The sequence below is a fragment of the Pygoscelis adeliae genome, unplaced genomic scaffold, assembly GCF_000699105.1.
Source record: "Pygoscelis adeliae isolate BGI_AS28 unplaced genomic scaffold, ASM69910v1 Scaffold77, whole genome shotgun sequence".
Taxonomy (NCBI): domain Eukaryota; kingdom Metazoa; phylum Chordata; class Aves; order Sphenisciformes; family Spheniscidae; genus Pygoscelis; species Pygoscelis adeliae.
Window position 1 is genome coordinate 5,743,418 of NW_008825216.1, and position 22,430 is coordinate 5,765,847.

The 22,430-nt window shown below is 35.6% G+C and overlaps 1 protein-coding gene across 1 annotated transcript in view; it reads right to left on the minus strand.

Moving 5' to 3' along the window:
• The window catches only part of TTC13 (tetratricopeptide repeat domain 13), a 39,179-nt gene extending 17,059 nt beyond the window's left edge, over window positions 1-22,120 (minus strand). The window contains exons 1-14 of the mRNA XM_009329240.1: window positions 22,060-22,120; window positions 21,894-21,988; window positions 18,866-18,941; window positions 15,443-15,513; window positions 13,155-13,220; window positions 11,116-11,208; window positions 9,897-10,013; window positions 8,947-9,057; window positions 6,417-6,499; window positions 4,013-4,154; window positions 2,491-2,665; window positions 1,910-2,066; window positions 686-816; window positions 215-347 (exon numbers count right to left, since the gene is read on the minus strand). Coding sequence (XP_009327515.1) covers window positions 215-347; window positions 686-816; window positions 1,910-2,066; window positions 2,491-2,665; window positions 4,013-4,154; window positions 6,417-6,499; window positions 8,947-9,057; window positions 9,897-10,013; window positions 11,116-11,208; window positions 13,155-13,220; window positions 15,443-15,513; window positions 18,866-18,941; window positions 21,894-21,988; window positions 22,060-22,120 — 1,511 coding nt within the window. The remainder of the gene's footprint in view (window positions 1-214; window positions 348-685; window positions 817-1,909; window positions 2,067-2,490; window positions 2,666-4,012; window positions 4,155-6,416; window positions 6,500-8,946; window positions 9,058-9,896; window positions 10,014-11,115; window positions 11,209-13,154; window positions 13,221-15,442; window positions 15,514-18,865; window positions 18,942-21,893; window positions 21,989-22,059) is intronic.
• Between the last annotated feature and the right edge of the window lie 310 nt (window positions 22,121-22,430).

Consider the following 22,430-nt stretch of genomic DNA (forward strand, 5'->3'; position numbering starts at 1 on the left):
TTTCCCTCTTTCAAGAAAGAAGAAAAATGGAGTATTTCCAGAAGCATACTCCTTGTACCTAAACCATCTTTCTCTTCTACCAGAACACCTTCCAGTTACAGAGTGGTAGCGAGTGTTCATTTTCTCCTCCACGACTTCAGCCCTTTGGTTAACTGAAGCATGCATCATTATTACAACCAATATAAGGCTTGTTCTTTCTCTTCTTTTACATTACCTTCGCCACTTCACAGCAATATCAAACATATCTCTCCACTGCATCAGTCTGGTTTTCCCATTCATTCGAACTTTTGAGTTTGCCCAAGTCCGCTGCACAGCTTGCATTACTTCTAGAGTGGCCAACCCCATTGCTGGGGGAGGAGGACAGAGGGACAAACAATGACAGAAACAGGAAACCAATTAGAGCCAAACACTCGTTTTTGTACAGATAGGAAAATTGAAGCAGGAAAGTGATGTATTTACAGGAAAAGAATTGCCAACATCAATAAAGTCTGGGAGATCATGATTTCTAGTCCCCAATTAGGTCAAGAAACTGCTGACATAATGATTAGTTTCATTTTAAACTTTTTATCTGATTTGAAAGGAACAGAGCATAAAACTAATTTCCAGATAGCAAAGGTATAGCATTAAATTATCACCACATTGATTTTTTTTCCCCACTCAAATTTACAGAGCATTTTCAGTATACCTCTATGTATTCTTTTATTTGGAAGAAATCCTGGTGTCTCATACTGCATCATGGAACCCAGATGATCAGCTACACATATGAGTTCTTGCACATCAGGCTTATAGCTTTCAAAATTCTGAAATAACACATCTCTTACAGAGGAGAAAAACATGCATCAGACATAACTTGGCAACAAAAATCCTCAAAGTTGTAAAACAGATTTGTTTGATAATCAATACCATTTGTGTGAGAAATACTTAAAAGCAGTATAAAGAACATTTATTCCTCCTCCCATCCCACTGAACGTACACAGTACATAGCAGTTACACTCAATATCTCAAATGAAATCCTGGTCTTACTGATTTCAATGGCAGATCTTATTACTGTCACAACCAGTATTTCACCTTCAGACTTGCTCATATTAAGTGATACTAAAGAAAGTTCACAGATAATACATTATCTTTCAATGTTACGCTCACCCTGAGGAACTTTAACACTAAGTAAAAGAATATGTATAGAAACCAGAAGCCTTATTCCGTAACTTCTCCCATAATTCTGTAAAAGCTTCTTGTGCTAAAAAGGTGGATTCTATTCCATATACACAAAAGCCATGAATTTTTAACTCAGCAATTTTTCACACAGATAAAGTGAGAAACTAGTTTACAGCAGGAGAAATTGCTATCTTTCCTTTAGCTACATATTTTTGAAGCTTATTCTAATAAATCCCCTGCTTTGTTGACTGAAATCACCTCCCTCCTAAAATACTGGTCATCTAAATTACTCCATAGAATATTTTTTCCCAGTGAAACCCAGCTTCCATTAAAAATCTATTAAGTATCTAGGAAATTACACCTATAACAAAATAGAAACTTAACACACAACAAGAAACTGTAATAAGGGTGCTACATAATGCTACACCAAGCGTCTCAAACTTATCAACTCCTTAACATTAATTGCAAGAAAAAAAGAGATAGAATAATCAGTAAGGCCACAGAATATGAAACAACATTATTACTGATTATGTGAAGACAGAAGCAAAGAAAATCATCCTAAGTTTCATTCTTCCTCTTTTATGAGCTAAACCAATTCCAATCCCCATGACTTTGAAAAGGATTTACAGACTCAGTGGAATTCCACTTTCATATAGTATTAAACATTTATGCTGTTTTAATGCCTCAGAATAGCACTTTAAAAAGTCAAAATGAAGAAAAAAAAATTTGGAGCAGGTAAAAAAAAATTACTCACTTTATATGTGGCTGTAACCCTGGCTGTTCTTCATAATTTTCTATAAGAAAAGGAAGGTTTTTGGCCCAGTGGTCCTTGAAATTTCCAGGAAGATCTATATCAATATTATACTCTGTAAGAGGGGTATCCAAATGCGCATGCAAGTATCTAGAATACTCTGGAGGAAAGATATAAAATTAAATACTGTTTGCATAATCAGCCTGCTTATGTAATTACATAAAACCAAAAACCACATTATATGTTTGTCAGTTATCCAACATGACTTTAATAAGTCATTACTCTTAGATAATTTAATTTTGCTATTAGCTAATTTTCAAGACAGAAATAAGTCTATTTCAACTAGGTATCACAACACTCTCTACCATTATACAGAAATGTATATTTCATCTGTGGTCCTAGTTTTTAACTGTATAAACAAATAAGAATCAGTGTACATTTTTTTAAACAGACATACTCAACAGTGCCTATGAAAATGTACGATGGTTTCTTTAAAATGGCCGTAACTACCAGCCCTACACTTTTAGGGCTCTTGAAGGATTTAAGAAAATTAAAAAAAAAAAAGAAAAACAATTCCAACTTACCTCGGAGGTATTTCACTTTCAGATATTCTGGGCTGGCCTTCTGACCCGGTAGTGGATCATTTAACATAACTTTAGTCTGAGCTTTTATGCCTTCATAAAACTGTCCCATTGCAACATGGCTGAGACCTTTCATGTACTGGCATACTTCATTGTATGGTTCTAGCTGTAGACATCTCTAGGACATTAAAGGAACAAAGCACCCATAAGTCAAGAGAGAGAATGAGTATCTTCAAGTAACTAACCTGTTTGGTCAGAAGACTGCATGAAAAGATTTACTGATTAAGATCCACTTCCATCACAATTTTCTTTCAAATGATGCTGAGCACTTAAATTGCTAGCAAATGTAAGAAAAAAATATTTTTAGCTTCATTAAAGGGGGAAAAAAAACAAACAAACCAGGAAAAAAAAGGAACTGCCAGTGCCAGTATGCTTTTGATCACACTTGAAATTGTTATGAAAACAGATCATGTTTGCTCTAATGACATTATCTCTACAGAAGTTTCAATGTTAGCTGAATGAAATTAGGCAAAGCATACTCTTGACAATATTAGCAACAAGTAATTTTTGGCTAGTTCAACATATATATTGTGCCATTTCTTCCATACATATCTTCGCTAGTTCATGCATTAGTACCTCATTATGTTAGTCAACTATTTACTATATGTTAAACACATAGCAAATTCATATTTGTCGTTCAAAAATTAATGCTCTGATTCTTCTAGCAATTTCATGTCTTTAGAAGAGCATTTCAATCTTAAAAGTTGAAATATCTTTTCAATTACACCAGTATCTATAAATTGTGTTACAGAAGATGAATATGTAATAATGCACATAAAGAGTTCTCCTCGGGATAAGCACACGCTCATTCAGAAAGGGATGTAATTGTTTCCACATCTTATTTCGTTCCTTGTTTTAAGGATACGGACCTATGATTAACATATGCCTTTATAGTTCTGTCTACAAAATGAGGCTGTTGTTTAATGCCAATGGAGAGAGGCAAGGTTTTGTTTACCTATGGAAACACACACATTTTTACAAGCTCAATAAATCGCAACATATTCTGAGTTTTTCAAAACAAAGAAAATACCTGAGAAAAATCAGATAAATATTGTTACTTTGTATGCTTATTTTAAGCTTAAAATTACAAAGACGACTACATTCCTTCTTCCACCAGATATGAAAAAAACCTTTAGGTTTCAACCCAAACTAAAATATTAGCAAGAACACAATTACCAGTTTAAAAAAAAAAAAAAAAAAAAAGATAAAACATTTCAACCAGGGCTTGGTTTTAGAAATTCATAAAACAGTTTAAGTATCTTAGTTTTAGCAAAATTCCATTTTTAATTAAAAACTGTAAGGTTTTATGCATCTTTTAAGACAGACTTCACAAAAAAAATTTTAGTTCAAACACACATACACATTCAGAATTAAAAACTTCGACGTTCATCCATTTTATTGCACTTGTTGAATACTAGTCCTTGTTAAAACATTTTAATTTTGTATTTACTTAGGGCCTGCTTACCTTAAAATTCTTTAGTGCTTCATCTAAGCTACCATGATGATAAAGCATCATTCCTTTGAGCTGTAACGTCTGAACATGATTTTGATTTAGCAGCAAAGCCTTCTGGAAGCTCTCTGTAGCAGCATCGAAGTTGCCAAGTTCTCTAGTCGATTCCATAAAGTGGAAAGTGAAGAATATAGAAGGCAACAGTGACAACAAAATTACCTGTTAAAAGTTGTTTTAACGCATCCAAAGGGGATGATATTAAAGAGGAAAACAGTACTAATGGAAAATTTCTTTAACAAAAGCAGTAATTCTGCAACTGTTCTTCAATGGTAATAACAGAACAGCTGCACAGCTTTTCACTCCCAGAAATGCGTACTCCAAAATAAAACCCCACCAGACCACAAATCTTCACAATCCTCAGCGGACACAAACCATAAAAAATACATACCTATGGTATTTCTTCAGAAACTAAAAGAAACAAAACTTCCACAAAAAGCATTCTTGGAAAACACTCTCTATGACAGGTCTTTTTAACTTCTAAGTATAAACACATTTTTAAAAATATACTAACTACTTAAATGCTGAATAAGAAGAAAGCATACGGTGTTTGAAACCTGAAACTAACTAAAAACATATTGACTGGAATTACTCCACGTGCAGGGCAGCTTTTAGTAAAAATAGCCATGAAGAAACTATCATGAAAAAAATTAAATCTAAATAGTACACAACTTTTCTTCAGTTTTTTTATGTTTAAGATCATGAAATTCTTTCCACATCAAATTATATTAGATGAAATTAATCCGAACAAGAGCAATGCTAGAAAACACAAACAAGATTTACTAGTTTTAAATAAATTTGCCAAAAAGAATTTTTAGACAGAACAATGATTAATCACAGCTCTTCAGTTCCAAATAAATGCACAAACACCGAAGTCGCTAGATTTGAAGCAGGAATTAATAGGTAAAATGCTATAACTCATGTTGTACAGAAGGACAAATCAGACTCAGAATTGTCTACTTCCACTATAAAAATAATTCTTTAAAAGGTATTTTTAAGCATTGTATTTAAAACTTATTTAATGCAGAAGAAAGCAAGCGTGAACTTAAAATACAAGATTTCAGAAAGAGAGAAGAATTTGACAGCTGAAGTTAACAGTGCCCTGGAGAAATGAGATTATTATTTCTGCCTGTTTTAAGACCTGAGTGTTCATGGGAAAGTAATTCAGACTTAGTGACTAGTTGGTCACTAGTTACAGTGCCCTCAGTTATTAAACAATATTCTATTCAGCTTCTGGCCTTCTCTAACTGAGAGCTCTTCTAAAGAGTCAACAGTACTTGTGTTTTGTACATTAAGTCCTTAAAAAAAAAAAAAAAGGTAGATTTCTTTACATTCCTTCCCCTATTATTTCCTGAGGATCAGAGAACTTTTGGAGGCAGGGGACAGTGAGAAGGAATAAAAGCAACAAATTTAAGCTAATTAGGAATACTCTGGTTAAGTGACTTTTCCTTTGTAAAACAAAATGTCTCATTTTGCACTGCATTGTTAAGGCTTGCTTTCTTCCCTCCTTCAGAATAAAGCTTCTTCAGATTAAGGTTTCTTGGGTCCAGCTAGAACAGCTGACCAACTAGAGAGGCAGTCCCACATCCAAATACAAAACAAAAGAGTTAAAGCATTTATTGGAAACAAAGCAAAAAATAACAAAAAAAAATATTTAGTTGACACTGCCTTCAGTGACTATTGCATGTTCTGTATGCTGAAGGAAGCATAAAGCCCGAAGAAAAAGAGCACATGATCATGTAATGCTTGCACACCAACCCTACCCAACTTAACCCTTGCTACACAAAAGCCATTTATGTTGCAGCAGCATCTATGCTGTAGATCAGTGCTTTCCAAAAATAAAAATGTAAAACAGGAAATAAAAAGCTGACAAGACACAGCAGGTGGGAAAAGAATTACAATGGGCAGAGATATTCAGTTGCTGACTATGTTACGTTCTTGTCTTGTCATATATAAGCTATATGTACTTTTCTCCTTAGATATTATCTGCAGACCACCTTTATTCAACTATAAATTAAATTATTTTATCTTCAATGTAAATTAAATAAAGAAAAAAGTGACTAGTTACCTTACTAAATAGATTGCTTTTTTTAAAAATTATTTGATTAATAGATAAGAAACGACATGTCTATATTAAAAATAACCGAAACAGGAAATCAGCTAAATTCTCAGAACTGTAAATCTCTTTGGTGAGAGATTAATTGATATAGGATTTAGCAGTTCTATAAAACGATATGCACTATGCAACGAGCTTTTCATAAATTTAAGTAGCACAATAACAAATGTCTAAAACTTAGAGTGCATTTTAAAGAACACAATCAGATAGAAAACTGACTTTAAAACTATTTCTGAATGCAATTACCTGTAGGCTTGTCCCAGACTTTTATACGCATCTATGAAGTCTGCTTTCTGCTTCAGAGCTTCTTTGAACGATTCAATGGCTTCCTACAGAAAGACACCAACAGAAAAATTTGTCTCTTACTGCATTCGTTTAGTTTTAGCATCCTCAGTAGTTACTAGCCATGGATTTAGAGTTATTCGTTAAAACCTTTGGAAGGACCAAACAAGGCATGAATTTGTTACAAAATCTATAGAGTAATCATCATCATATAACAAATGAAATATTGCAACATTCTTTACAGTAATGACAGAATTAGCTGGAATTCCTTTGTCTAATATGCTATGGGAGTGAGTGATTCTTTTAGCATTTTAATAGAATTCAGAGATTAAATCCCTTCAGAATTTGCTTTCAAAGCTCAGTCTGGTCCCTAAGGCAAAGCAGTCTCTCCTTACAGTCTTTCTTCATTCATAATACATCTCAATTTTTGCAGTCCAAAAGACTCCTTCAAATCTGTACTCTGCCTTTCACTGTTTTATTGTGTTCTGTGTGAGTTGCACAGTTAGCAAACACTCTCTTGAGGGATTACAGAGTAAGTGGTCACCTTCACACAATAGCATCTACTGCTGCTGTGAGGAACATAATGTAATAAAAATAAAATAGCTAAAAATAATTACATGCGTATGTTCAAACAAATCTTCCTCTTCAAAGGATTTGATTAAGAACTCAGATTTTTTAAACTGGACTGGCTATATAAATTGGCAAATGCAGTACTGAGACTTAGAATTAAAGATGGAATAATCAACTACTTTATATTATGAAGGAATGCCTGCAAAGTATCTTGAAGTCTATAGTGCAAGAAATTAAATGCTGTAAGGAAAGAATCATTACTATCTTCAGTCAATTTAGAGTTTCTTATTCAGAAGAGCTATCAAATATATTCTGAGCACTACAACATCACAAAAATATCTATTGAACAAAAATATGAGATAATCACCTACCATTACTCATAGGCTCATGTCCTCTAGGTAAGTTTTAAATCCAAGAAGATTATTCCCAAAAGCAGTGATCCAAAAGCAACAATCTCTTTTCACTCAGAAAGGAACACTCTGCCACCCTCATCCCAAATGTCCGTTTTCAGCAAGCCTACTAAAACCTAACAGATGACCTGTATAGCCTTCCTTTAAGAGGCAGTCTGAACCTGACTGGAAGCTAAGGTATACCTGGGGATGAAAAGCCACTCAGTCACAATCTCTCAGAAGTTGAATATTAAGAGTGAAGACACTTCTTTTGAGAAAAGAAACTGGGGGGAAAGAGGTGGTGGTGAAGAAATGTGTTGATCTGCGTATCAGAAAGAAGAAAACGTTGCTTCTGTTTTGCAAATTGGGACATTTATCCTTGTCAGTTATATTTCCACCATCACCTTCTGGGCTCTCTGCTGCCTACACCAAAAGTCAGACATTCAATCAGACTATTATTTGCAAGTAACTCATTTGACTGCAATAAGATACAGACAGGAAGTTCAATGACAGCCTGAAGTTCTCACAGCATACACTGAGAGTGTGGAAAAAAATACCAGCTTGGGTACTAAGAAAATGGGGAAGTAGCCTGTTTGCTAAAAAAAGAAAAAAAAACCAAAAACCAAACAAACCAAAAAAAGGTGCAGTGATTGCCTATGAAGGATACTGGGCTGAAACTTAGGAGTCCTGGGTTGTCTCCAGGTTCTGTCAGGATTTCTTCATACAACCCTTAATGAATCCCAAGCTTTTAGCAGAGGTTAAAAAAAAGCTTCCACTGTTAGAATTTAGGAATCACACAGTTGCATCCTCACTTTTCAAACTGAGGTTTTCAGACAACTTGTCTAATTACTCTCTCCTCAGAAAAACTGCAGCAGTATCTCTAAATACGTTACAAACAAGAAACAGGTGCGATATTACTACACCTAAAACATAGAGAAGTTTTGAGTCAGAAAATGGTGAAACATTAAAAAAGCATGGGAAGAACTTACTTCCCTGCTGATTTTAGAATCTGAGGGAGCAACTATCTTCCCTCAATTTAGATACAAGCATTTCAGAATCAACATATAACTGAAATACACATGTACAGATGCAGGGCTCTCCATCAGCCGTTTCCTTGATTACCTTCTAGCTCATTCGAGGAAGAATTTAAAATTATTTTCCTCTTCATCCCTTTCCCCTTCATAAAACCTAGGGAGTCTCCATTTCATGGAAAGAAATTGTGAATATAACCATACAGATATTAGCAGAGGTGCCAAATACCTTTCAATATCTTTTAAAGCACTCCATAAACACATCAGTTATCACTGATTTACCAAGACCCAGCAAAACCAGCAGTATTTACATGTCATACCATGAAGTATTACAGTCAGCAATGGCACCTTTTCATTTTGCTTGCACTCTTTTGCCTTAAAAAGTCTTCCTTATGTGAGAGAAAAGATATATATCAACATCTTATGATATTTCTACTATTTTATAGAAGTAACCTCAAATAAAGGGTATTGTTCTACATGAACTATTATTTAACACAGCTTTACCTTCAAAAGTCCTCTGTGAAAAAAGGTTAGGCCTTTGTAAAGCATAGCTATAGGCTGATTTTTGTTCAGTTCCAATGAGTGCTGAAAATCTTCATAGGCTGTTGCATAATCCTGTGATAAAGTAGATTTTAGACGAGAGGAAACATCACACAAGTAAAGAGGAATACATGCTTTTATTTTCATAAAGTAAACTACAGAATTTTGTTTAATACATGAATTCACTCTCAGGACTAAGCAGCAACGATTGTCAACTGCCAGTCAAAATATCAAAGAATAAGGAATGCAAAATACACTTCCAACTTTTACAGGAAGTGCTATTTAAAACGTAGTAAAGTAAGTGGAAAAATAGCTGGAAACAGAGTGAAATCAGAAGAATAAAGTGGGAAAACAGCTATTTAGTATTCACACAACCTTTGAAGATACAGTTACTTGTTTTACATTAAAGCGTAAGAACAACGCACACAGATTACATAGCAAAATAGGATGTTAGCATTTCTGTAGGGTTTTTTTGTTTGTTTGTTGTGTAGCGTGGGGTTTTTTTTGTTTTTTTAAGAATAGAGGCAGTTACTGCTTTGGCCGTAACTGTTTTCCTTTTTAGACTGGCATTTAACAATACTACTTAAATGCAGCTGTAGTTATAAATCAAGCCAAATTCTTCACCCATATCCTACTCCTCAAACAAACAAAACAATCCGAGATCTGCATGCAAGGTACTTGCCCTCTGATTCTCTGCATTAAATAGATATGCAGATGAAATACTTGAAGAATACCTCTGAACTGTCAGAAAGTCAACTACAGGAAAATCAGGGCGTTTGTTGTTATTTTGCTTTTAAATTTAAATAGGAAAGAAGCTCTTGAACAAAAGTAACAACTGGCACAAACAACAATAACAAAATAATCAACAACATCCACACAACCAAAACCAAACAGAATCCCCAAAATCCACTAACCTCAGATATGAAGTAAAGGGTACCTCTGTGCCTGTAGAGCCGTGCTGATGGTTGTAGCTGAATAGCTTTGGTGAGATCAGATAATGCTTCACTGATTCGTCCTAGTGGGGACAATATCTAAGAGTATAAAACAAAAACATTGTTTAGAGCAAACAGGCTGAATAGATTTGTTTTAGAAATATGAAGATTATTCTTTTTCATGTTCAGCTGTAACAGAGTAACTGTATTTGCTAGAACAAGCTGGAAAGTTCTACTATAAATTTCAGTACTTATTGTTTTTAAACCCCTATCAAAAGGAAAATCTGAAAGCATTTTTCTCAAAAAAAAAAAATCAGTGTACATGAACATCACCAGCAACATTTGCAGAAACTTAGTATTCCAAATAAAAACAAGTCAGCCAAAGCAAAATACTCTATTGCAAGTTATTTCAACACATTCAACTGAAAATGTAATTAAAGTACTCTTACAAACCTTTCTATTTTGACAAAATATTCCCCCGAAAAGAAAATGGTCCGTTTCCAATTATTTGAATGCCTTTCACATTTTTAGATCAAGATTAACAGATTTATTAACAAATCATTAAAGACATGAAAATTGCGAATTACAATTTCATATTATGGCAGTTATCACTATACAGTATGTTGACTTTAATAAATATTTATGTTTTTGATTTGTCTACAAAGCTGCTTCTTGAAATCCATTTTCTGTAATTTAATTGGTGAAACAAAACATGATTTTCAAAATGAAAAATATCTGTGTATCTGAATGATATTTAACTTATACGCACGAATATAAACCCAAAACATTTGACTAAAAACTCATTCTTTACAAGTTTGGCATTTTACCAACTAGTCCTAACAATAAACTTACTAAGGTGACACTAAGTGCAAACAGTAAGGTTCAAGTGATATTTTGATTCATTATATAAAAACAAAACAAAACACACAATCTTGCTATATAGTATGTCAAAAACTAAACACTTAGACATAATATATGCTATTCTATTGGCTATAGTAAGCCCATATGGTGTATGTTTCATTTAAAAAATAAACATTCCACAAATTATACTGAGAACAAATATGTATATTTTAAAAGAAAGGAGGAATGTTCACAGAAAAACACAGGTAGGAGCTTTAGTCATTAAATCAGTGAAGAAATACTTGAAAACACTGTGTAATTGCAACTTCTCCAAAAATCTGAAGAGACAAAAAATGCTCACTTCTGCTCGCTGTTCAAATACTTCAGGATGATCTGGTTCTAGACTAATCACCCTACTGAGCTCAAACAGAGCAAGTTCAGCATTTTTCATATCCTGAAAAGGAGAAAAATAATCAAGGTAAACAACTGCGCATACTTAGAGTAACATACTCTGAAGATTGAAGGACAACTAGATTGGTTAAGTTTCTGAAAGTGTATCAGTTTACATTAAAAGCCTTTCACACCTTTGCTAATAACGTTAAGATGCAGTATTCTACAAATAGCTGAAAAAACCCCCACCTATCTGCTATAAACAAGAAAAATAAACTTTGCTTGTACGCATCATCTTTATGCTGTACCTCTAATAATTTATTAATATAACTCTGTGAATAAACATTAGGTTTAGGGCTCCACAGGTACCTTTCTTGGCAGCAAAGCTGGCTCAAGCTCTCACGTGAATACACACACACACTTTCTCTCTCTCTCCCCGCCTCTCTCTCCACCCACCCCACCCCCCCCAGTATTTTCATCGGTACTGTCTGTAACTTAATCCAAGTCGTACCCATGAATGGGCTGATGCCATCAGCATCTTGCCTATCTAAATTTTTATATTGTCCTCAATAAATTGTAGGATGGAAGCAGTTGCTTAATTGGGAAAAAAAAATCCGAACTGGTTATATAGCAAGTTCTGTATTAAGATTTCATTCGTAATTTCATTCATTCATTCATTCATTCGGCTGAGGGAACTGGGGTTGTTTAGCCTGGAGAAAAGGAGGCTGAGGGGAGACCTCATCGCGCTCTACAACTACCTGAAAGGAGGTTGTAGTGAGGTGGGTGTCGGTCTCTCCTCCCAAGTAACAAGCGACAGGACGAGAGGAAATGGCCTCAAGTTGCACCAGGGGAGGTTTAGATTGGGCATGAGGGAAAATTTCTTTACTGAAAGAGTGGTTAAACATTGGAAGAGGCTGCCCAGGGAAGTGGTTGAGTCACCATCCCCGGAAGTATTTAAAAGACGGGTAGATGAGGCGCTTAGGGACATGGGTTAGTGGGCATGGTGGTGTTGGGCTGACGGTTGGACTCAATGATCTTAGAGGTCTTTTCCAACATTAATGATTCTATGATTCTATCTTTTTCTTCTTTTTCAAGGCAAAGAAATTTTTGCGTGTGTTTAGCATCATCTTTGTGTCTTGAAAGTGTCACTCACAGAAACTTTTAGGAAGTGAAGCTGTCTCAACATCCAGCCAAACTGAGAAAACTAACTCATGCTGGTGTTAAAAACATGCAAATATGAGGGACTTCAAGTTCCTGTCAGCACCACTAAAGACTTAAATATTCTGCACAAAGGAAATTTTGAAGGAAATATTCAACTATTCTTTCTTCTAGAATTCCAGCAACCATTCAATCATGATTCAGCAGGCCACAAACTCAAACTACAAGGACCATAGTCTACTTTCAAACTTATTTTTGCTCAGGAAATTGTTTGAGCAGTCAGCTGTAACTGTAAGCAATTTAACTTTGAATTGTTTTGAACAAATTCAAGGCGGTATACGTATCAAGAGGCATAGGCAATCAACAAGCAATATAAAGCCTACTGGATTGCAAGAGTTGACGATGTTTCCAAGTTGCAATAAAAGATGTCTTCGTTCCGAAATACAGACTAGATGTGGAGACAAATTCAGGGGGACTTCATAAACCTGCCTCTCAGAGGCAAGATACTGCCCGTAATCTTATTAGATAACTCTTAAGTGGCTGTGGTTCCCAACCTTACTATCCACCACTCACAATTGTGCCTATATTCTCCTTTGGCACCCTTGCTTCAAGCTGCTTTGCTTCCACAGTCCCACAAAGCAAATGTATCCACGGCTTGAGCAGTATGATCCACTAGATCCCTCTATGTTATGGAGCACCTACCAAGGGATGGACACATCATTATAGCAGGACAGCACAAAGACTTTGGGATGTACCTATCAAGTTCTAATCAGTCTAGCTCCTCCTGTTACAGGCCTTCTTATAGTTTGGATTCAAATAATTCAGTCAGATATTAAGTAATTATCTACTCACATGTAGTCCTTTTTTTCCATACGCTATCCCTCGTCCATAAATTGCACTAACCAGCTCTGGTTCTTCCTGTTAAGATTAAAAATTAATATAATAATCAATTGTGGGTTGGGTTTGGGTGGTTTTTTTTTTTAAAAGGTATCTTTCTTCAATATGTATTTAATTCTTCCGGATCTTAAGTAGTAAGCAGTGAACAATCACAGTTGTCAGGCAAAGAAACTGATTGTATTACAGTCCATACTTTCATATGCTCACAACTTCCAGTTCAATTTACTGGAATTGTTCTGGAGTATTTGTCTGGAAAATGAGCTAAGCAGAGTGCAGATATAGTGTCAGCGACCACCTATGAGAAGCTATGTACACATTAGTACAGTCTGTTGTCCAAATTTCATTACTTGTAACCTTATTGGTAATTACATGACTTCTTTTGTCTAATGTCACTGAAGTGATAATAAACAAATACAATTCAGCCATTCCAAGCTTGTTTTGCTTGTAATTTAAATTTAAGATTTAAAATTAGGAAGCAGGAAATTGTGACATCCTGATGAAATCTGTATTCAGGCAGCAACTAAAACTAGATGTATTCTGCCAAAATAGTTCTGCAAAATTCAGTTAAACCTTCCTTGGGTTAGATTTAAGTCCGTGGCTTTCCAAATCAGGCATTTAAGGGGATGCATCTTACATAGTGTATCTACTTCTTGTTCCATGTTATTTACTCCAGCCATGGTTTCCCATCCAAATTTGAAGAACTACAACAGTAAAACTGGTTTTCGTGGCACAACAGTGCCTATGCAGTCAGTTTCCCTGAAAACCAGTCAAAAGTTTGTAGCATAGGCCTGGTCTCATTTAACTGGGACAACTGCCAAGAAACAAATTCTTTCATTGACAAAACAGATAGGTGGCACACCAATGCTGGCAGCTTGCCAGACTTGAGCTGATTCCAAGTGTACACTTGCCAACGTCAACTTCAGGTAACTTCCCTACTTTTAACACAGCAGCTAAGTAAGGCTGTTTTGTTCTGTTAAATGTTTTAATACTCACTCTATATGTATTTAAAATTGCCTTATGGATGACAGAGTGAACAATCATAACCACTTTATAGCCTTTCAGGCATACAGTAAGCATGATATTCATTTCAACTGAGATGTGTGCATTGCAAAGATACTCTATTATATACACACTTCTCACAATATCTTTCTACAGTCACTATATCTTGCTTATCTTCACCTATATTAAGTTCCCTTCTTAATAAAGAGAAGGCAGGAAACATTACATAAGTCCACTGGTCTCTGAAGCAGGATTTCTCATTAGGGTAAAAAAAAAAATCATTCCTCATATTAAAAACAAATCAAAGACAGATATCACTAAACACCTAAAACAAACAAAAAAACCCCAACAAAAAACAATCTGGTCCTCTGATAAATTCCCTGGAATAATTCCATTAAACTGCCACACTTTCACTCAATTTAATTACAAGCCATATGACATTTGAGTTAAAAAAAAATACATGTTAGTATTTGCAGTATTACTTTCAGCTTGCATTTGTGTACTACAACCAGTGTAGATCAAAAAGCAGGTCCATGCTTCTGGTAGTCCCAGGTTCTCAGCCATAAAAATACAGTATTTTGAAATCAGCTTTAGTTGAAGCTTTTGAAATGTTGGGTTTGGTTTTGTTTTAAAAGTGGCTACCTTCTACTTCATAGAAGATGATTCTGAATTCTTTACCTTGGTCAGAAAAAAAAAATGTTGAAGTGTATTAGTTATGTTTTACTTATATATTAAACTCATCAAATGCCTACCACTGAAGAAGGATAAATCCAGCATACAAAATCATTTATCATCGTGAAAGCAATGCAATACTTGCCACTAGCAATACGTGATCTCTGTCAGGTTTTTTTCTCATGTTACTGGCAACGTGCTAACTGTTGCCAAAAAAAATCCACATTAAAATATCTCAACCTACACATTAAGAGGGCAATTAAAGGAACTTCAATTTTGCACAGGTCAGGTTTCTGAAGATGTTTTGTTTTTTTTTGTCAAAGTGCCATAAAAAGTTTATTCCTACAGATAAGAAAAATATTCACCAAATAACCAAGACAATAAATCACCTGATTTTAAAAGTATGCTTATGTTTGGATGGAAAAAATGAACAAATAATAGAATAATTAGTCTCATAGAATAATTACTCTCATTTTAAAATCCTTAATTGAATCTTTGTTTTAGTAAAAGCCATATGTTGTAATGGATAATTTCATAAAGTGATTTTTTAGGTGTCCAAACAGAAAACTTACCTGCAGCATTGTTGAAAAATGTCGTATGGCTTCATCATACAAGCTGTTGCCAATCAACACGTAAGCAATTGCTAACAAAAAAATTACAAATGTAAATAAACCAGCAAAAAACATCTGGGTTTTTTTAATACATTTTACAATTTGGTTATATTTAATATAAGTTCCTACACTGCACTGAAGATTTAAGTAGTCAAATGATTTCTGAACTGCCACTGAAATGACTTCCCTCAACCATTACCTAGCATTCGTTGATTATTCAATTCATACTGTGCTCATCAGAACTGTTTTTGGGTTTTGTGATTTGTTTGGGGTTTTTTCTCTCCTTTTTACAAGTTGTTCAGGAAAGGGTCCGTGTTTGCTTCTAAAGTACTTCGGACCAGGAAAGGTACCATGATCCCCTTTAGCAGCCCTAGATGCTTTCTCAATTATAAGTAAGCCTGGCTAACTTTTTTTTGCTAATTCCATTACAGAACATCTGAATATACTTGTTTGCACACATTTTACTAAACTTTACTAGCTCACAATAAGTTTTTCCTTCATTTGAATTATACAGAAAAACCTAAAGTGATTCCATTATTTATATAAATGAGATTGAAAAACTACAGAATCTTTACCCATGTTAAAATTATGAAAAGCTTTAAAGTTCTTGCACATCCCCCCACTCTGGAGGAGAAGCCAAGTGTTTGAAAAAGAAACAGACCATTGTTTTAGAAACAAGATATAAAGATACAGTCTGATATGACTGGAAAGCTGTGGTTGTGCTTGCATGACTGAAGTTCAGTTCTGACAGCTGAATATCTCAAGAATGTTTCATTTCACACGTTTTAATCTCACACAGTTCTTAATTCTGGGCTGAGGTCTGTCTACACTGCCACAAAAACCAAGTATCTTGCAGATCAGAGCTATGAAAGTTGAAGTACAACTTTTCCCCAGGCAGTTTGCACAAATGGTTGACAGTGGAACTAAGTGCAGGAATTCACCTTTCCCCATCCTTCTAATGAGTTTTAGCAGTCATCCAAACAGAATGGAAGAGGTGCCTATCGGCTTAATTATTTACTCAAACATGAGAGGAGACAAATAAGCCAGTTAGAACAAAGGTATTTTTAATAGGACAGAGACACTTATCTTTCATGCAGGCAGAGCCACATTGTTTTGGCAGTGTCGCTAAGCACTGTTCATTAAAGGAGGAAAAAAGTTAAATGAAAGAGAAATAAGAAATGTATTTAATCCAGAGCTTGCCTCATTCTTGGAGCATTTCTATTATGCAGAAGGAAGTATTTGTGTGCAATACAAGCTTTTTCTTCAATACATAAAAAGCTTCACTTGGTACAGATACATAGCTGTCCTGGTTTTGGCTGGGATAAAGTTAATTTTCTTCCTAGTAGCTGGCACAGCGCTGGGTTTTGGATTTAGGAGGAGAATAATGTTGATAACACACCGATGGTTTACTTGTTGCTAAGCAGTGCTTACACTAGTCAAGGACTTTTCGGCTTCCCATGTCCTGCCAGCAAGAAGCTGGGAGGGGGCACAGCCAGGACAGCTGACCCCAACTGGCCAAAGGGGTATTCCATACCATGTGACGTCACGCTCAGTACATCAACTGGGGGGAGTTGGCCTGGGGGCGGTGACCGCTGCTCGGGGACTGGCTGGGCATCGGTCAGCGGGTGGTGAGCAATTGCATTGTGCATCACTTGCTTTGTATATTCTTTTATCATTATTATTTTCCCTTCCTTTTCTGTCCTATTAAACTGTCTTTATCTCAACCCACGAATTTTACTCCCCCATCCCACTGGGGCGGGGGGCAGTGAGCAAAGGGTTGTGTGGTGTTTAGCTGCCTTCCAGGTTAAACCACAACGATAATATTGCCAAAATAGGAAAGAAAATTGGCAGAGTGAAGGACAGGTTGAAGAGCTCTTGAATTTTCCTCATTTCATTCTCCTCCAAGACTACACAGTTCCTAGTATCATCTTTACAGTTCCAATCCTAGAACGCAGAACAGTTGGCACGTAAAATAAAACAACTCAACCATGCCAGTATTAAGGAAAAAAAGGGGAGGAAGCAAGACAATGAAGACTCATTGTCTTGCTGATAATGAGTCTATTTTGTTTATCCAAGACTCTTGGCAAAACACAGGAGGTCATAGACTACATCTGTAAAACTATGGCAAATGATTGGCAGCTAGTAGCTGACACTGTATCAGCTTCTTTTTAAATTTTATCTCTTTGATTAATCTTTTCATCTTTAATTAAATACTACAAAAATACAAGTAAGTACTTCATTATGAAAAATCTTAAGGGTTAACAGTGGTCCATTAGCCCAAGTATTTGGATACCAACATTGCTTCAGAATGCCCCATATATTTCACATGACTTTTCCTCAGAACAGTTAAAAGTAACATGCACAAACAAGAAGGACCCAGGCTCCTCACACCATGACATACTTGAAATAAAGTGGGTAGGTAGGTGCCAGCCTACAGGCCAAACATGAGGATAGGGACCTTCTGGCATAGCCTTCCAAGTCTACAGAGCAGATACTAAAAGCATCATATGTTTTCTGCTGGATGGAAGTCCAGTATTCCCTGCAGGATTCTATGAACATAGTTAGGTATGCTAGGAATATGAAAAAAGATTAAGCCCCCAAATTTTCCTGGATAAATCTGTGAAGGAAGAAATTATGTCAACAAAAAATTACTCAATTGTTTTAATTTCGTTAGACAACTTACGAGTAAAGTCTCTCTTTACTCTTATATAAAAGACAGTCTGCTGCCTTCCTTGACATACAGACTCAACAATCTCTTTGCTGCCTCATAATACCTCTGCTTCCTATAGAGGATACCAGTTTGGAGAAGCAGTGCAAGTAACTCCTTCCTCAAGTCCTTTGAGAAAAGTATTTCCTGTTGCTTTACTTGAAATGCCTCCATTTTCTGTGCAGAGTATGCTTTGAAAAAACATCGAGTAGCAGCCTGCATAAGGACATAATTCAGAAAGCCTTCCTGCTGCCTATAAGCGTTGATGGGAAGAGTGTGTGGAGGGGAAGACAGATCCAAGATCTATGCTTGATAGAAAGCATATTCCATTGGTAAAATTTTCTGGATGTTTGAACAGTTTTAGTCATCAATAATGACAAAAAAAGGGAAGCAGGAAGTAGCTGAGACTGTTTAACAGGATTTAATCAAAATGCTTTTTGAACACCTGCTTAAGCAGACATGATGAAGAATTCTAGTGAGCAAAGCTGAAAAGATTTTTAGGAAGAGAGGTACATATTTTCTTTGTAAGACCAGAAAAACTCACTGTATTTTCAGGCTTATTAGGATCACTTTAAAATTAATGCATCGCTAAGAAATCATCAGTTTAGTTTCAAAACATTCAGTGCTAATAATTAGCACATAATTCACCTGCACAAACCTTATATAAGCCATCTTACCCAATTCTTCATTTGTGTTGTCATTATCTGTAGCAAATGGAAATCGTTTTTGCTCTGCAAGCAACTTCGCTTGACTCTGTAAAACATCATGTTTTTTAAGTGTTCAGCAAACAACAGTAAAGAATTTAATAGAAAACCTGTGTCTTAAATCCTTAAGAGAATGCCTTAAATCAAAAAGTTAAGACTAATGTGATTGCTTTAAGGTAACTGAAAACAAATTCATTCCTAGTCTTCCACAGGGAGAAAAACTGCTCTTCAGTCAGGTGCTGCTGTTATCCTCCCTAACATAAGGCTAACCAAACCTTCCAAAAGAAAGGATGTTGCCAGCGTTTTACCAGTGGCTGATGTTTCTATATTACATTTGCTTAATGTGACGTTTCAGAAGTCTTTCTTAAACACATGCGACTTCATAGCAAAGTTTATACTATTTACTCCATTAATTATTCCTTTGTCTCCTGCCAAGGGAAGGGTACTACAGAAGAGTAAAACATTGAAAAATGAAACACTGAAAAGAATATCGCTCCAGGAATAAAGACAAGTTTAACTTAACAGTGCCATACTAAAGTAAGAAGGCTGTCCTTTTAACAGTAAGTTTCTATCAGTTGTAGAATTTGTTCAGCCAATTGTAGCCTCATCTAAGATTTCTGTTCCCCAAATAATGCGCCTACAGAAACCAATACTGCTAAAGACAACCCCTCAGAAATACAGAAATACTCTACTCTGTTCATTTTCACAAGTATTTTCCATAGACAGCTGGTAAGCCTACCAGAGCAGTTTGTTAGAAAAATACAAACTGCTCATTTAATTAATAGGCCTTCCAAACTGTTTTAGGAAGCAAGAAGGGGAAAAAAAATAACTTCTCTCACTGCTCAGTTCTCTTCTTTTGCTTCAGCTAAAAAGCACATATGTACATCTTTAACTTCAGAGAAGACAGTTGAACACCTTAAACTTCAGAGAACATATTTAACTCATCATTTCCTCTACTGACAGGACTGCACTTTGTCCTCCTCCCTTCCACTTTCTTTGGCTTGTTCAGTCAAAAGTAGCCTCGTTACTTGTGTCCATGACACAGACACTTCAATGATCTGCAAAGCGCAAATCCAACTGGCCAAATCCCTTTGCAGTTTCTGCCCTGCTCATCCAATAATTTTAGGAATGAGAAGAAAGCTTGGTCTGCTCTAAAAACTTGAATATTTTGGAGGGTATGAACGGTTAGCAAATCGGATTTTACAAACCTTGTTTTTACTGAAATTAGAGATCATGTATGAGCTGTACGTTACACTATAACATTCTGAGAATTATTATTACTCCACCTACAGTAACAGAATGGAAAAGTTGTTTTCCTCATAGAAAAAAGTCATTAAAAAACAGCACAAGAATGAGCAGGGTTCAACAGGTATACCAATTAGAAAACTAAATCTACATTGCATATATATTTGCAAATTACACACCTCCGAACACAACCTTTTTATATCATCAATGGCCTTCAGGCAATTTCCAGAAAACCTACTTCAGAAAGTGATCTTCAATACTTAACTCTGCAAAAGATTATTCTTCTATAATTGTCTTAACGTTAGAAAAAAAAGTCATTTTTACTAACGTACCACCTCTTCCTTGGTGGATTTACAAAAAAGGCCTACACGTCTTTGTCTGTGGACAAAAGATAAGATATAGCAAGATTCCATGCTGGTTATTGGAAAATAAGCTGCAACCAAAAGAATCTGGCATTACATTAATACCCTATGAATTACAGAGCTGCATGTGACACTCAGCAAGAGAAGTACCACACAGTTTCCCCCACCCCCATCTACCTCATCTGTTTTGTTATGATAGAATAACAGATTAGTGTTTGGTTCTTGGGGTGGGGGAAGAAGGGGATTCATACTTCTTCAACAAATTCTGAATCCAGTTATAGGTTAGACATCTTGCAGCTCTACATGCAAAAATTGCGAGTCATTCTGCCTTCAAGAAATGAGAGAAGAATTTTCATCACAGCACCAGCTCCCAATAGGTTGAATTATTGCTCTCTTCAAAACTTTTTTTTATTTGGAAACAGGGAAATTTCTAACAAACTAATATACATTTCACTGCCTTAGAAAAAATTGCTGGTATTGCTAGACTAGACAGAAGTTCTGACCAATATCTGATGAAGTAACATCTAAGGAGAATATTCAAGTTAAATAATTGGCTTGGTGGATTTGCAGTAGAGTAGTTTTATTTCCAAATGCCACCTTTGGAGAAGTTACTTCGAATTAGAATATTGTTTCCACGCTCCCCCATAGCCAATAATTTCTACAAATTTGCCAAGGCTTCTTTGTATATTCACATGGGAATTATTTGAAAATTTTCAATATCCGTGACTGCTGGACTGAAGAAGTAACATCAAACCTGTGTTCCAATGTAGACTGAAGACTATATTTGTTCAAGATCAACAGTTTAACAGTAGTGTTGCAAGAAAACCCAAATTCCAAAATAATCGTCTTGAAGCCTCTCTACCAAGAGATACTCTTCTTTTGTTAGAATATTCTTCACGTACCATGTCTGTATTACATTTAGTGAAATATGGTCTGAAGCCTCTGACTATCGTCGTGCAATTTCTGTAGCAATTGCAAGTTATCACTTACTCTTACATGCATTTTGTGATAAACCTCCTCAGGTAGTTAATCTGGGTAAAAATTAATGCATCTTTCCCTTTTTCAGCCATAGCCCCTGCACCCCTAAAAATAAAAGAAATAATTGGTAGGCTAATCCAGGTGAAGGTTAGCCTTCAGTGGAAACATCAGGTTCAATTAGTTGAAACTGCTGACAGCCATAGAGACTCATGATGGAGTACTACAAAATCATACTTTCATGAGCAACATGAGTCCATTCCTACTTAAGCTTTTTGGGGACCTATGCCTACTGATTAATAGATTCTATTTGTAGTTATTTGCCTGAACTTCACTGTAACTGGTTTGCAGCTAAAGTGATCTGCAACTTCAACAATCTACTAAAAATTGTTTCGTACATTATATTCTTGATAGCATACCAGAATTTTTTCTGTGTTGAGAGAAAGCACAGATTCACAAGATGAAGACCCTCCTATGTCACAATCTGATTCATGGAAGTGCAAAAACGATGAATCTGGGGGGAGAGAGAGAAAATACCTTTAGGAACTCAAAGAGTTACGTGTATGTGCTATTATCACATCTCACATTTCCTCATGTTCATCTGAACAGCTTCCCCATTGGGCACTCCACCGGGCAGAACTTTCATGAAGTGCTTTCTGCACACAGCACTACATCCACACAGCCAGGGAAGCAATAGTTGACATGACTGCTTTTATATAATTAGTTTTACCACTACTTCTGCTTATGCTTTTGGCTCAAAAGATGTTAAAAAAATAAAAATGAAGGTGCTAAAAAAAAAGGGGGGGAGGGGAGGATAAAAAGGGAGGAAGCTGGAAGGAAATAAGAAAAGTTCAGGATAAACACGTCCCCATTTGGCATTATGATTCTGTTCTCTGGCCCAAGAAATTAAAGACAAAATTATCATTCCAATCCTGGAGAGGAAAATAAATGGAACT